Below are 12,595 nucleotides of genomic sequence, written 5' to 3' on the forward strand. Positions count from 1 at the left end.
AGTTAGACTTATATACCGCTTCATAGGGCTTTCAGCCCTCTCTAAGCGGTTTACAGAGTCAGCATATCGCCCCCATAATCCGGGTCCTCATTTCACCCACCTCGGAAGGATGGAAGGCTGAGTCAACCTTGAGCCGGTGAGATTTGAACCGCCGAACTGCAGAACTGCAGTCAGCTGAAGTGGCCTGCAGTACTGCACCCTAACCACTGCGCCACCTCGGCTCTCGGAGCAGAGCTTGCAAAACCGCCGTATACTGTACATTTACAAATGCCGCTCACATTTACAATAAACGCATGCATCAGCGGCACCGTCTGTACAAGCCACAATTATGTCGAAATGATGTCCTTACGGCTCATGACATCAATGTACAAATGACACCATTATGTTACCAGCATCGGGGCAGTTGAGATAAGTTGGTAGGTCGTGACATTTACGTCATGGGATCATGATGCATGCGTTGTCCTTTGCCCATGGGTGCCCAAGTAAGTAAGTGTGTGTTTGTGTGTGTGTGTCAGTGGTGGGTTTCAAAAAAAAATCGAACCTACTCTGTGAGTGTGGCCTTTGTGGGAGTGGCTTCCTGGCCATGTGACCTGGTGGGAGTGGCTTGCCGGCCATGTGTTTTCTTTCTTTCTCTCTCTCTCTCTCTCTTTCCTTCCTTTTGTTTCTCTGTCCCTTTTTCCTTTATTTCTTTCATCTCTCTCTCACTTTTTATTTCTTTCTTTTTTCTTTCTTTCTTCCTTTCTTTCTCTTTCTCTCTCTGTGTGAGTCTGCCTGTCTGCCTGTCCGTGTGTGTCTGTGTGTGTGTCTGTGTGTGTCAGTGGTGGGTTTCAAAAATTTTTGGAACCTCTTCGGTAGGTGTGGCCTGCTTTCTGGTGGAACCTCTTCTAACCGGTGCGGTAGATTTGACGAACTGGTTCTACCGAACTGGTGCAAACTGGTAGGAATCCACCTCTGGTGTGTGTGCAAACAAACCCCCCCCCCCATCGCTTACAATCCATTCACCTCTTCAGTTAGTTGTATTAATTTGTCCAGCCAATCTTCGATGTCCGGCAGAATGGCCTTTACATCCACGGGTTCATCCCTGAGTCTAATTGCTGCTTCCTGAATCTGACGAAGGGACTTTGTCCGCAATTTGAGGATCTGTGTGTCAAGGACGGTGACGTTCTGCTTGCCTTCCAAGCGAGGCAGCTCCTTACTGAAAGGAAATGCCAGTAATTTTTAGCAATTAAATCTCAATCAGCAAATACTTAGAAGGTCGTAAAAATCGCCATAAAAATCGCCACGAACGAATGCAATGTAGTAATGCCCCTGTTCTCAAAAACAAAAGCAGGATTTATGATTGGCACAATGAAGAAAATCATATCCCTTTTGTTGGGGAAGATTCTCAAAATGAAAATGCATGAACATAGATGTGAAAATAAAAAGTTTATATTATTATTGTTGTTGTTGTTATTATCTTTTATTATTATTATTATCTTTTATTCATTAAACATGAAACTCAGGCAACTGAACATTTAAAAATGTATCATAATTATAATATAATTATACTATACTATACTATACTATACTATACTATACTATACTATACTATACTATACTATACTATAATATACTATAATATAATATACTATAATATAATTATAATATACTATATAATATACTATAATATAATATAATTATAATATAATTATAATATACTATAATATACTATACTATACTATAATATAATATAATAATATACTATACTATACTATACTATACTATACTATACTATACTATACTATACTATACTATACTATAATATAATATAATATACTATAATATACTATAATATAATATACTATAATATAATATACTATAATATAATTATAATATACTATATAATATACTACAATATAATATAATTATAATATAATTATACTATACTATACTATACTATACTATACTATACTATACTATACTATACTATACTATAATACTATACTATACTATACTATACTATACTATACTATACTATACTATACTATAATATAATATAATATAATATAATATAATATAATATAATATAATATAATACTATATATATATCATATTCCTCCCATATTTGGGGCATACCAGGGGTTGTGACTCTAAATACATACCTATTCCTTGGCTCAGCTGATAAGGATAAGAACTCTGTGGCTTAGTGGTTAACACATCTGCCTAAGATGCAATACAGCACAGGTTCGAATCCCAGTAAGGGTATGGCTAGCTGATGAGAGCTAAATAGCTTGAAATAGATCTATACTAGTCTCCCTTTATTTATTTATCAGCACAAATACAACAAAAATGTAGCAAAGGCAACAGTAAAAATATTGGGTTTCTGTCTGGATGGTCTCTTGTGACGAGCTGATAAACAGAGAATGGAAGTAGTGAACTTCCCCCCATATTTGGGGCATACCAGGGGTTGTGACTCTAAATACATATATCTATATCTATATCTATATCTATATCTATATCTATATCTATATCTATATCTATATCTATATCTATATCTATATCTATATCTATATCTATATCTATATCTATATCTATATCTATATCTATATCTATTATATCTATATCTATATCTATATCTATATCTATATCTATATCTATATCTATATCTATATCTATATCTATATCTATATCTATATCTATATCTATATCTATCTATCTATCTATCTATCTATCTATCTATCTATCTATCTATCTATCTATCTATCTAATATTATATAGTAGTGGATACAATTATATTTACAGCCACTTGTAACCAATAGGAATCAGTCAAGTTCCTCTCTTTATTAATTTGAATCTTTATTACAAGCACTGACCAGGATTCTACAATAACCAAAAATCAAAATAAATAGTTGCTATTCTAAATAAAATAAGGCAAGTTTTAATTATAAGTAGAGGCGAAATGAAGCGATCTGGGTTTGTCTCGTTTTAGGAACAGTACTACATAATTAGACACATTCAAGGAAATGAAATCACGTTAATGTTATAAACAGACATTGTACACGAAATGTCAGAATTATCTGGGTACTTTGCCAGATAGGAAGTTATAAAGCAGGTGTACAGTATAACAGGCCATGAGCTGTGGATCTGATAAAGTCTACTCCACAGGAACACAATCCTAACTCATAAGGCTGTGGTTTTGAGGGGTGGAGGAGGATGGAGAGATTGAGATTTGAGATTTAGTTTATTTGTATGCTGCCCTTCTCTGGGAGGGACTCAGGGCGGCGAACAAGTCAAAGGGGGGGAAAAGGGAAACATAGAACACAATACACATAGTTAAAACAGCCAAGAATCATACACCACACAGGTCGAGCGGAGAGGGGAACTCATCAACCCCAGGCCTGCCGGCAAAGCCAGGTTTTAACGGCTTTTCGGAAGGCCTGGAGAGAGGTGAGGGTCCGAATCTCTGCGGGGAGTTCGTTCCAGAGGGCCGGAGCTGCCACAGAGAAGGCCCTCCACCGGGTAGTAGCCAGGTGGCATTGGCTGGTAGACGGAAGCCGGAGGAGGCCGACCCTGTGTGATCTAATGGGTCTTTGGGAGGTAATTGGCAGCAGGCAGTCTCTCAAGTACAATGGAGAGAATTGTATTTCTCCTTCTCCATTCAGTCTGAATAAGGAGCACAACACTGAGGAGAACCATGTTTAACAAGTTCTTTGGTGCCTGCTTTGCAAGAAAGTTCCTAAATAATGGAGAAGCAAACATGTTTATAGAAGTTGAAGGCTACGAGATGGAACATCCTAGGGATTTGCAGACCAATTTGGGAATCTAGGCAATAGCAATAGCAGTTAGACTTATATACCGCTTCATAGGGCTTTCAGCCCTCTCTAAGCGGTTTACAGAGTCAGCATATTGCTCCCAACAACAATCCGGGTCCTCATTTTACCCACCTCGGAAGGATGGAAGGCTGAGTCAACCCTGAGCCGGTGAGATTAGAACCGCTGAACTGCAGATCACAGTCAGCTGAAGTGGCCTGCAGTACTGCACCCTAACCACTGCGCCACCTCGGCTCTTGGCAGTCCCAGTAACTGGGATAGTACTACGGTTAAGCAAAACAGGCCCGTCAGCAGGCAGCAGAAGTGAGGAAGTTCATTGCAAAAGAGATAGGATTGGACGTTGAGGTCGCAATAGAAGATATTTGTAGCCCTGGGTTGAATTGTGGAGTTCTTGATCCTTTATTGTTCTCAACCAAATTGAAAACTTGTAAACTGAGATGGAAACCAAGTTTAGTTTTCAAAAACAACCAGGTTCAGAGAGCATCGACTCCATAATGTTGAGATCATCAGCTGAAGGAGGATGGGAGGTTGGAGTTTCTCTAGTTTGTAATAAGGATTGCCCTTGTGTTATGCTGTGAGCTAGTGAGAAGGCGTCTATACTTTGGTGAAATCGTAGGGCCCTTTGTCTGAGGCAGGGAGTATCAATTTGAGATACTCAAATTGATACTCCCACAGAGCCGATACCACAGAGCCGAGGTGGCGCAGTGGTTAAATGCAGCACTGCAGGCTACTTCAGCTGACTGCAGTTCTGCAGTTCGGCTGTTCAAATCTCACCGGCTCAAGGTTGACTCAGCCTTCCATCCTTCCGAGGTGGGTGAAATGAGGACCCGGATTGTTGTTGCGGGCGATATGCTGACTCTGTAAACCGCTTAGAGAGGGCTGAAAGCCCTATGAAGCGGTATATAAGTCTAACTGCTATTGCTATCAATTTGGGCCTCATAGAATTAGGCAGAGATGAACTGGGTTTGATCCTGCTCACATCTAAAAGTTTGGTGGGAGAGAGGGTGAAGCCTTCATTTTGTTTGCCAAGATTTATTTTTCTCTACATATATCTTCAAGAACAGTTGTTGTCCTTGGAGTATCTTGCTGACTTAAAAGGGAAAATATAGGTAGTACATTTGTCTGGGTAGGAAACATTGCTCTAGTTGCACTTCCAAATATCTAGCACATTGCTTAAGCATAGTAAGCGCTCAGTTGTATCTCAACATTGGAATGGTCCTCTCTTGACACCCATAATGTAATTTTTGAGGGGATCCCCTTTTTCATGACAGATTGTTTGGCCCAGAATCACGTAGCCAGGTTTCATGTCTAAAGAAGGATTGGAACTCACAGTCTCCAATGATTGGCCCAGAGTCATCCAGCTGGCTTTTGTGCCTAAGGCAGGATTATAATTCATAATCTTCTGGTTTCTAAGCCAGCACTTTAATCACGACTTCAGCTTGTCCAGAATGCGGCCGCGCGAGCGATCGTGGGTGCGCCTCGTTTCACCCACGTAACACCTATCCTCCGCGAGCTGCACTGGCTGCCTGTTGGTCTCCGGATTCGCTTCAAGGTGCTAGTTGTCACCTACAAAGCCCTTCATGGTATTGGATCTGGGTACTTGAGAGACCGCCTGCTGCCAATCACCTCCACTAGGCCAATAAGATCCCACAGACTAGGCCTCCTCCGAATTCCATCAGCCGCCCAGTGCCGACTGGTGACTACCCGGAGGAGAGCCTTCTCTGTGGCTGCTCCGACCCTGTGGAACGAACTCCCCGTGGAGATTCGTACCCTCACCACCCTCCAGGCCTTCCGCACAGCCCTTAAAACCTGGCTGTTCCGGCAGGCTTGGCGCTAAAGACCTGTAGCCCCCACTCCGAATGGTATGATTGTTGTGTTTTTAATAGTGTATGCTTTTTTGTTCTGTAAATTGTTTGTTTATCCCCCTCCCTTGAATTGTGAGCCGCCCTGCGTCCCCTCAGGGAAAAGGGCGGCATACAAATAAGGCAAACTAACTAAACTAACTAACTAACTAGTCCAAACTGGCTCTCAAGTACAGGAATTCCGAGCAATCTTAATTTTGAGGCAGCCACAGAGAAGAAAGATACAGGAACAACTTACCCTAGGTCCTCTATAAGTTCATCGATCAGCTTCAACCGTATATTTGTCAACTGATTATCTGCCATCTTTGTTTGTATTCCTGATTTTAAAGCTGTAAGGTTTTCTTGCTAGGAAGGGAAAGAATTGAATAGCCAATGCCAGCTTCATTTTTATAACTCACCAAAACGACTTTGGAAAGACATCTATCGTAGTTATTCAAGTTTATTACAAACATTGTGTACATCGGTTCCACCACAAAACCGCGTTCGACTAAAGGGCGCTCGACGAAACCGCGTAGCTGACGTCATCACAGCGCGACAACAGCGCGGAGAAAAAAGCACGTTGTAAACGCTAAACCTAAAATTAACCCCTAAACCTAAACCTAACCCCCCTAAACCTAATCCTAATCCTAAACCTAACCCTAAACCTAACCCTTAACCTAACCCTAAACCTAACCCTAACCCTTAACCTAACCCTAAACCTAACCCTAAACCTAACCCTTAACCTAACCCTAAACCTAACCCTAACCCTAAACCTAACCCTAAACCTAACCCTTACCTTAAGTTGAATCGGCTTGCTTTCAAAGCGCTATTTAAAGCGCCCTTCTTTCTCCGCGCTCGCTGTTGTCGCCCTGTTGATGACATCAGCGACGCGGTTTAATCGGGCGCGCTTTAGTCGAGCGCGGTTTTGTCGTGCCACGGTGTACATCTCTATGTAGGACAGAAGTCAGTAACATTTAAGAGCTTCAATGATTTCCCCCTTGCCTGAAATCTTACAAGATGTCTATGATTTATACCAGTGGTAGGTTTCAAAAAATTTCGGAGCCCCTTCTGTAGGTGTGGCCTGCTTTCGGGGTCCACTGGTGGAACCTCTTCTAACCGGTTCGGTAGATTTGATGAGCCGGTTCTACCGAATAGGTACGAACTGGTAGGAACCCACCTCTGATTTATACTAATGAAAACTCTGAATTATCACAAAATCTCTGTTAGAATTTTGGCATTCTTATGTATAGTAATATATTGTGAAATTGTAATAATTTAACTGGGGGATAGCATAGTTATTTTAGAGGTAACAGACAGCCCATGAAGTTAAAGATGCTGCATGACCAGCCTATTCTGAGAAACTGGATATATAAATCTAATGCTGGAAATTCATAATGCATGCATTAACATTAAATAGTTAATAATAATAATAATTGATTTAAATTAGTCCCAGGCTACTTACCAATTTTACTATCATGGCAAGAATCAAGTTTAAAGGATCCAATCTGTGGCTTATATCCTCCCAGTAGGAAGTCAATGTTACTACTGGCTTTGTGTTTCCCCATGGTAAATAATAATAATAGTTTCCTAAGATGAAACATTGATAGATGAATAGTCATTTATTTATTTCATGAGATTTATATTCCACCTTTTGAGCTCAAAGGAGCTCAAAGTAATATACATACACAGCATTTCTTTCTCAAGTTTTTCCCCAGAATAAACCCCCACAAGCAGTGTTGGGATTCAATTTTTTTTAACTTCGCTTCTGTGGGCGGGGCTTGGTGGGCGTGGCATGGCTTGGTGGGCGTGGCAGGAGAAGGATACCGTAAAATATCCATTCCCACCCCATTCCGGGGGAAGGTTACTGCAAAATCCCCATATCCTCCCAATCAGCTGGGACTTGGGAGGCAGACAATAGATGGGAATGGGGCAGTGGTGGGTTTCAAAAATTTTTGGAACCTACTCTGTGGGTGTGGCCTCCTTTGTGGGAGTGGCTTGCCGGCCATGTGACCTGGTGGGAGTGGCTTGCAGGCCATGTGTTTACTTTCTTTCTCTCTCTCTCTCTCTCTCTCTCTCTCTCTCTCTCTCTCTCCTTCCTTTTGTCTCTCTGTCCCTTTTTTCTTTTTTTTCTTTAATCTCTCACTCTTTTTCTTTCTTTCTTTTTTATTTCTTTTTTATTTATTTATTTATTTCTTCCTCTCTCTCTCTCTCTCTCTCTCTCTCTCTCTCTCTCTCTCTCTCTCTCTCTCTCTCTCGGTCTGTCTGTCTGTCTCTGTGTGTGTGTGTGTGTGGCAGTGGTGGGTTTCAAAAAATTGTTGGAGCCTCTTCTGTAGGTGTGGCCTGCTTTCCGGGTCCACTGGTGGAACCTCTTCTAACCGGTTCGGTAGATTTCACGAACCGGTTCTACCGAATAGGTGCGAACTGGTAGGAACCCACCTCTGGGGTGGGGCCAATCAGAGGTGGTATTTAGTGGTTCTCCAAACTACTCAAAATTTCCGCTGTCAGTTCTCCAGAACTGGTCAGAACCTGCTGAAGAGAGCCGAGGTGGCGCAGTGGTTAAATGCAGCACTGCAGGCTACTTCAGCTGACTGCAGTTCTGCAGTTCGGCGGTTCAAATCTCACCAGCTCAGGGTTGACTCAGCCTTCCATCCTTCCGAGGTGGGTGAAATGAGGACCCGGATTGTTGGGGGCGATATGCAGACTCTGTAAACCGCTTAGAGAGGGCTGAAAGCCCTATGAAGCGGTATATAAGTCTAACTGCTATTGCTATTGAATACCACCTCTGCCCGCAGGTTATGTTGGGCTGAGACAAAATAACTGGCCCCTGAGCTAAAAGTTGAAATCCACACATCTTTAAGGTGTGGGGTTAAAGAAACACCAGCCTAATTAGAGCATTTAGATTTCCTGGTGTTTTCTCATTGTAAATTTGACCTGCAAGCTCTTTTCAAGATCAGCTAAGGTTATCTAAGTGCTAGTACTAATTTTGTAGGTTAAAAATTGGAAGCAAATAACGAAGTTATCAAACGGAGAGTGGGAAGGGAGGGAGGGAGAAAGAGAAGAGGGAAGAGAGAGAAGGGAGGGAGAGGAAGAGAGAGAGAGAGATATTGAGATTTCATACAATTTAGGGGTGGAGTAAAAAAAGTCAAGATGGTAGCCAAAACTGTGTCATCAAAACATTTACCTGCTTTTTTAACCATAGCTCTGATTTCTATAACAAAATGTAAAAAAAATATTTCCTCTTTAAATAGGGTAGGATCCCCAACTGCAATACTCACCATCAAATACGGGTCGGCTGTACTGGGTGGTCGATGCCAGTGGTTTACAGGTGTTGTCAAATTTATTGCCATAATTGCCAATGCTAACTTCAAACTGGATGGGCTCCCCAATATCTTGCAACATGGTGGCAGAATGAAACACGGCACAGAGGCTGTATTTTCTTCTGCGCTGGTATTTCTAGAGGATCAACGAACACGTTGGGTTACTTATATTTAAGTACGTTTACTGAGGTTTACCCTAAAGTTTGAATGGATTAATTGTTATCTGTAGCAGGATAACGTATTTGCTTAGGCCTAGTGGTCAGAGTGCAGTATTGCAGGCTAAGAAAATGCTCGCTGCCAGGAGTTCAATTCTAATCGGCTCAAGGTGGACTCAGCCTTCTATCCTTCCAAGGTCCGTAGAATGAAGAACCAGATTGTTGGGGAGAATATGCTGACTATGTAAACCACTTAGAGAGGGCTATAAAGCAGTGTTTCTCAACCTTGGCGACTTTAAGTCCTGTGGACTTCAACTCCCAGAATTCCCCAGCCAGCTGTGCTGGCTGGGGGATTCTGGGAGTTGAAGTCCACAGGACTTAAAGTTGCCAAGGTTGAGAAACACTGCTATAAAGGACTGTGAAGTGGTATATAAATCTAAATCTGTGCACACTCACTCATGCCCTCGTCCTTTCTCGCCTGGACTACTGTAACGCTCTCTACATGGGGCTGCCCTTGAAGAGCACCCGGAGGCTTCAACTGGTCCAGAATGCGGCTGCGCGGGTTATCATGGGGGCACCCAAGTACTCCCATGTTACACCCCTTTTAGGCAGCCTACTTGAGAGACCGCCTACTGCCAATTACCTCCACTCGACCAATTAGATCCCATAGATTAGGCCTCCTCCGAGTTCCATCTGCCGGTCAATGTCGACTGGCAACCACGCGGAGGAGAGCCTTCTCGGTGGCAGCTCCGACCCTCTGGAACGATCTCCCCGTGGAGATTCGTACCCTCACCACCCTCCAGACCTTCCGCACAGCCCTTAAAACCTGGCTGTCCCGTCAGGCCTGGGGTTAAAGACCGTAACCCACCCGAATTGTATGAATGTTGTGCTTTTAATGATGTACTGTCTGATGTGTTAATCTGTTTGTTCTCCCTTCCTTCCGAATTGTAAGCCGCCCTGAGTCCCCCCAGGGAAAAGGGCGGCATATAAATAAACTACTCATACTCATAGAGCCAAGGTGGCGCAGTGGCGCAGTGGTTAAATGCAATACTGCAGGCTACTGCTAGATCAGCAGTTCAGCGGTTCAAATCTCACCGGCTCAGGGTTGACTCAGCCTTCCATCCTTCTGAGGTGGGTAAAATGAGGACCCAGATTGTTGGGGGCGATATGCTGACTCTGTAAACCGCTTAGAGAGGGCTGAAAGCCCTATGAAGCGGTATATAAGTCTAACTGCTATTGCTATTGCTATACTACTCATACTACTCATACTCATACTCATACTCATACTCATACTGGTTGCCGGTTGTCTTCCGGGTGCGATACAAGGTTTATCACTTTAGGTTCTGAAGCCGCCTAGAGTTATCCTATCGGGGAAATGGGCACCATGCAGATTTCATAAACTTTCTTTTTAAAAAATGTCCAAATCTAATTTACAAAAGCTTATATACCTTGGGATTTTCTGATGGTGTCTAAGCGTTAGAAAGACCAGCTCGCTCAGGGGTCCCAAACGTGGCAACTTTAAGACTTGTGGACTTCAACTCTCGGAATTGAAGTCCATAAGTCTTAAAGTTGCCAAGATTGAAGAGCTGTGAGCTAGATGATGCTTCCTCCTGTACCGAGTTGTGTACCGAGAAACAAAACGCCACTTACCTCTACAATTAACACGTCATCGCTGGGTATAGTTTCGATTTTATTGGCGTGTGGTTTGCTATCGAGCACCGTAGACAGTTCAACCAGGATTCTCCCTCTGTAAGAGACGCCTTCTTCCTACAACCCAAGCAAGTTTTCTTCAGTGTACAGTTAGCACAGTATTCTACATTACAAATACAGCACCGTATTCTTCAATGGACATATCGAATCCTACAGAGCGGAGTAAAAGTGTTCTTTGCTTTATAAAGATACACTGACAATGCGCCGTTCCAGCTTTTGCTACTGAACCCAAGAAAACAGGTTTCAGCAGGTGTTGTAAGATGGGAGGGTTTTTTTGAGCCTTTCAAAGTTTGAAAGTGCCTTGAATTTTGGTTTGTTTAAAAATGACTTTCTTCTCCTGGTTCTGTTAACGGTTCCACCACAAATCCGCGGTAGACTAAAGCGCGCTCGATGAAAGCGCGTATGTGACGTCATTACAGCGCGACGAAAATGGCACACTGTTAACGGTAAACTTAAAATTAACGCGTAAATCTAAACCTAACCCCCCCAAACCTAACCCTAAACCTAACCCTAAGCCTAACCTTTAACCTAACCCTAAACCTAACCCTAAACCTAACCCTTAACCTAACGCTAAACCTAACGCTAACCCTTAACCTAACCCTAAACCTAACCCTAACGCTTAACGTAACCCTAACCCTAACCCTAACCCTAACCCTAACCCTAACCCTAACCCTAACCCTAACCCTAACCCTTACCTTTATGTGAATCGACTTGCTTTAATTTAATTTTAATTTTAATTTAATTTATTTTTAATTTTATTTGTCGCGCTGCTGATGACGTCACGTACGCGCTTTGATCGGGCGCGCTTTTGTGGACCGCGGTTTTGACGGGTCACGGTGTTAACAGCTATGGGTTGTCACTATCTCCTGAACTGCTGTTTGTGGAAACTTGTCAAAGCACCAAGATTGTGTGTGCATATAAGTGAGTCTCTCTCTAGCATAGGAGGATATGTTCCACATTCCTATGGACACTTGAAATATTTGCCCTTAGATATTTTTATTGACTTTTTCACCATCGCTTGTGACGTTCTGTCTGGATTACTGCAATTTCCTTGGCTGCCAGCTATATTTTAACTGTATTTTAATTTTTGTATTGTGATGGAAATTTTGTTTACAAATTCTCTTATGATTGTTTGCCACTTGACTGAGATGGGAATAAGTAAATAAATAAGCAGTGTATTGTCTTCCAGCAAAACACTGGAAAAGAATAATGCAAATATTCTATTAGACTAGAAACTTTCTGATATATCCAATGCATAACTTTCCAGTTCAAACGTTGAAATGTTTTAGCTGTATTTTAATTTTTGTATTGTGATGGAAATTTTGTTTACAAATTCTCTTATGATTGTTTGGAACGATCTACCCCTTGAGATCCGGACCCTCCCCACTCTCCTGGCCTGGGGCTGTTGATCTTGATGGATCTTCAGCCCCATTAAAACCGAGTGCATGTTGTGTTTTCGTTTTTAAGTCGTTCTGTCTTGTGTTTTAATCTTTTTTTTTAATATTTTTAAACTGCTTTTATGTAAGCCGCCCGGAGTCCTTCGGGATTGGGCGGCATACAAATCTATTAAAATTGACAAATTGACAAAATTGTTTGCCACCCAGAATCACTTGACTGAGATGGGAATAAGTAAAAATAAATAAGCAGCGTATTGTCTTCCAGCAAAACACTGGAAAAGAATAATGCAAATATTCCATTAGGCTAGAAACTTTCTGATGTATCCAAAGCATAACTTTCCAATTCAAACGTTGCAATCTTAAAAC

General features: G+C 42.0%; 1 protein-coding gene across 1 annotated transcript in view; it reads right to left on the reverse strand.

Annotated features, from left to right (window-relative positions):
* Window positions 1–12,595, reverse strand: part of MYOF (myoferlin) — a 122,339-nt gene that overhangs the window by 45,936 nt on the left and 63,808 nt on the right. Inside the window, exons 19-23 of the mRNA XM_087702348.1 lie at window positions 10,773–10,889; window positions 8,926–9,103; window positions 7,113–7,237; window positions 5,910–6,016; window positions 1,003–1,195 (exon numbers count right to left, since the gene is read on the reverse strand). Of these exons, the coding sequence (XP_087558474.1) occupies window positions 1,003–1,195; window positions 5,910–6,016; window positions 7,113–7,237; window positions 8,926–9,103; window positions 10,773–10,889 (720 nt within the window). The remainder of the gene's footprint in view (window positions 1–1,002; window positions 1,196–5,909; window positions 6,017–7,112; window positions 7,238–8,925; window positions 9,104–10,772; window positions 10,890–12,595) is intronic.

Source organism: Thamnophis sirtalis, unplaced genomic scaffold (assembly GCF_051295495.1).
Source record: "Thamnophis sirtalis isolate CommonGarterSnake01/CBP01778 unplaced genomic scaffold, rThaSir2_p1.2 scaffold_15, whole genome shotgun sequence".
Taxonomy (NCBI): Eukaryota; Metazoa; Chordata; class Lepidosauria; order Squamata; family Natricidae; genus Thamnophis; species Thamnophis sirtalis.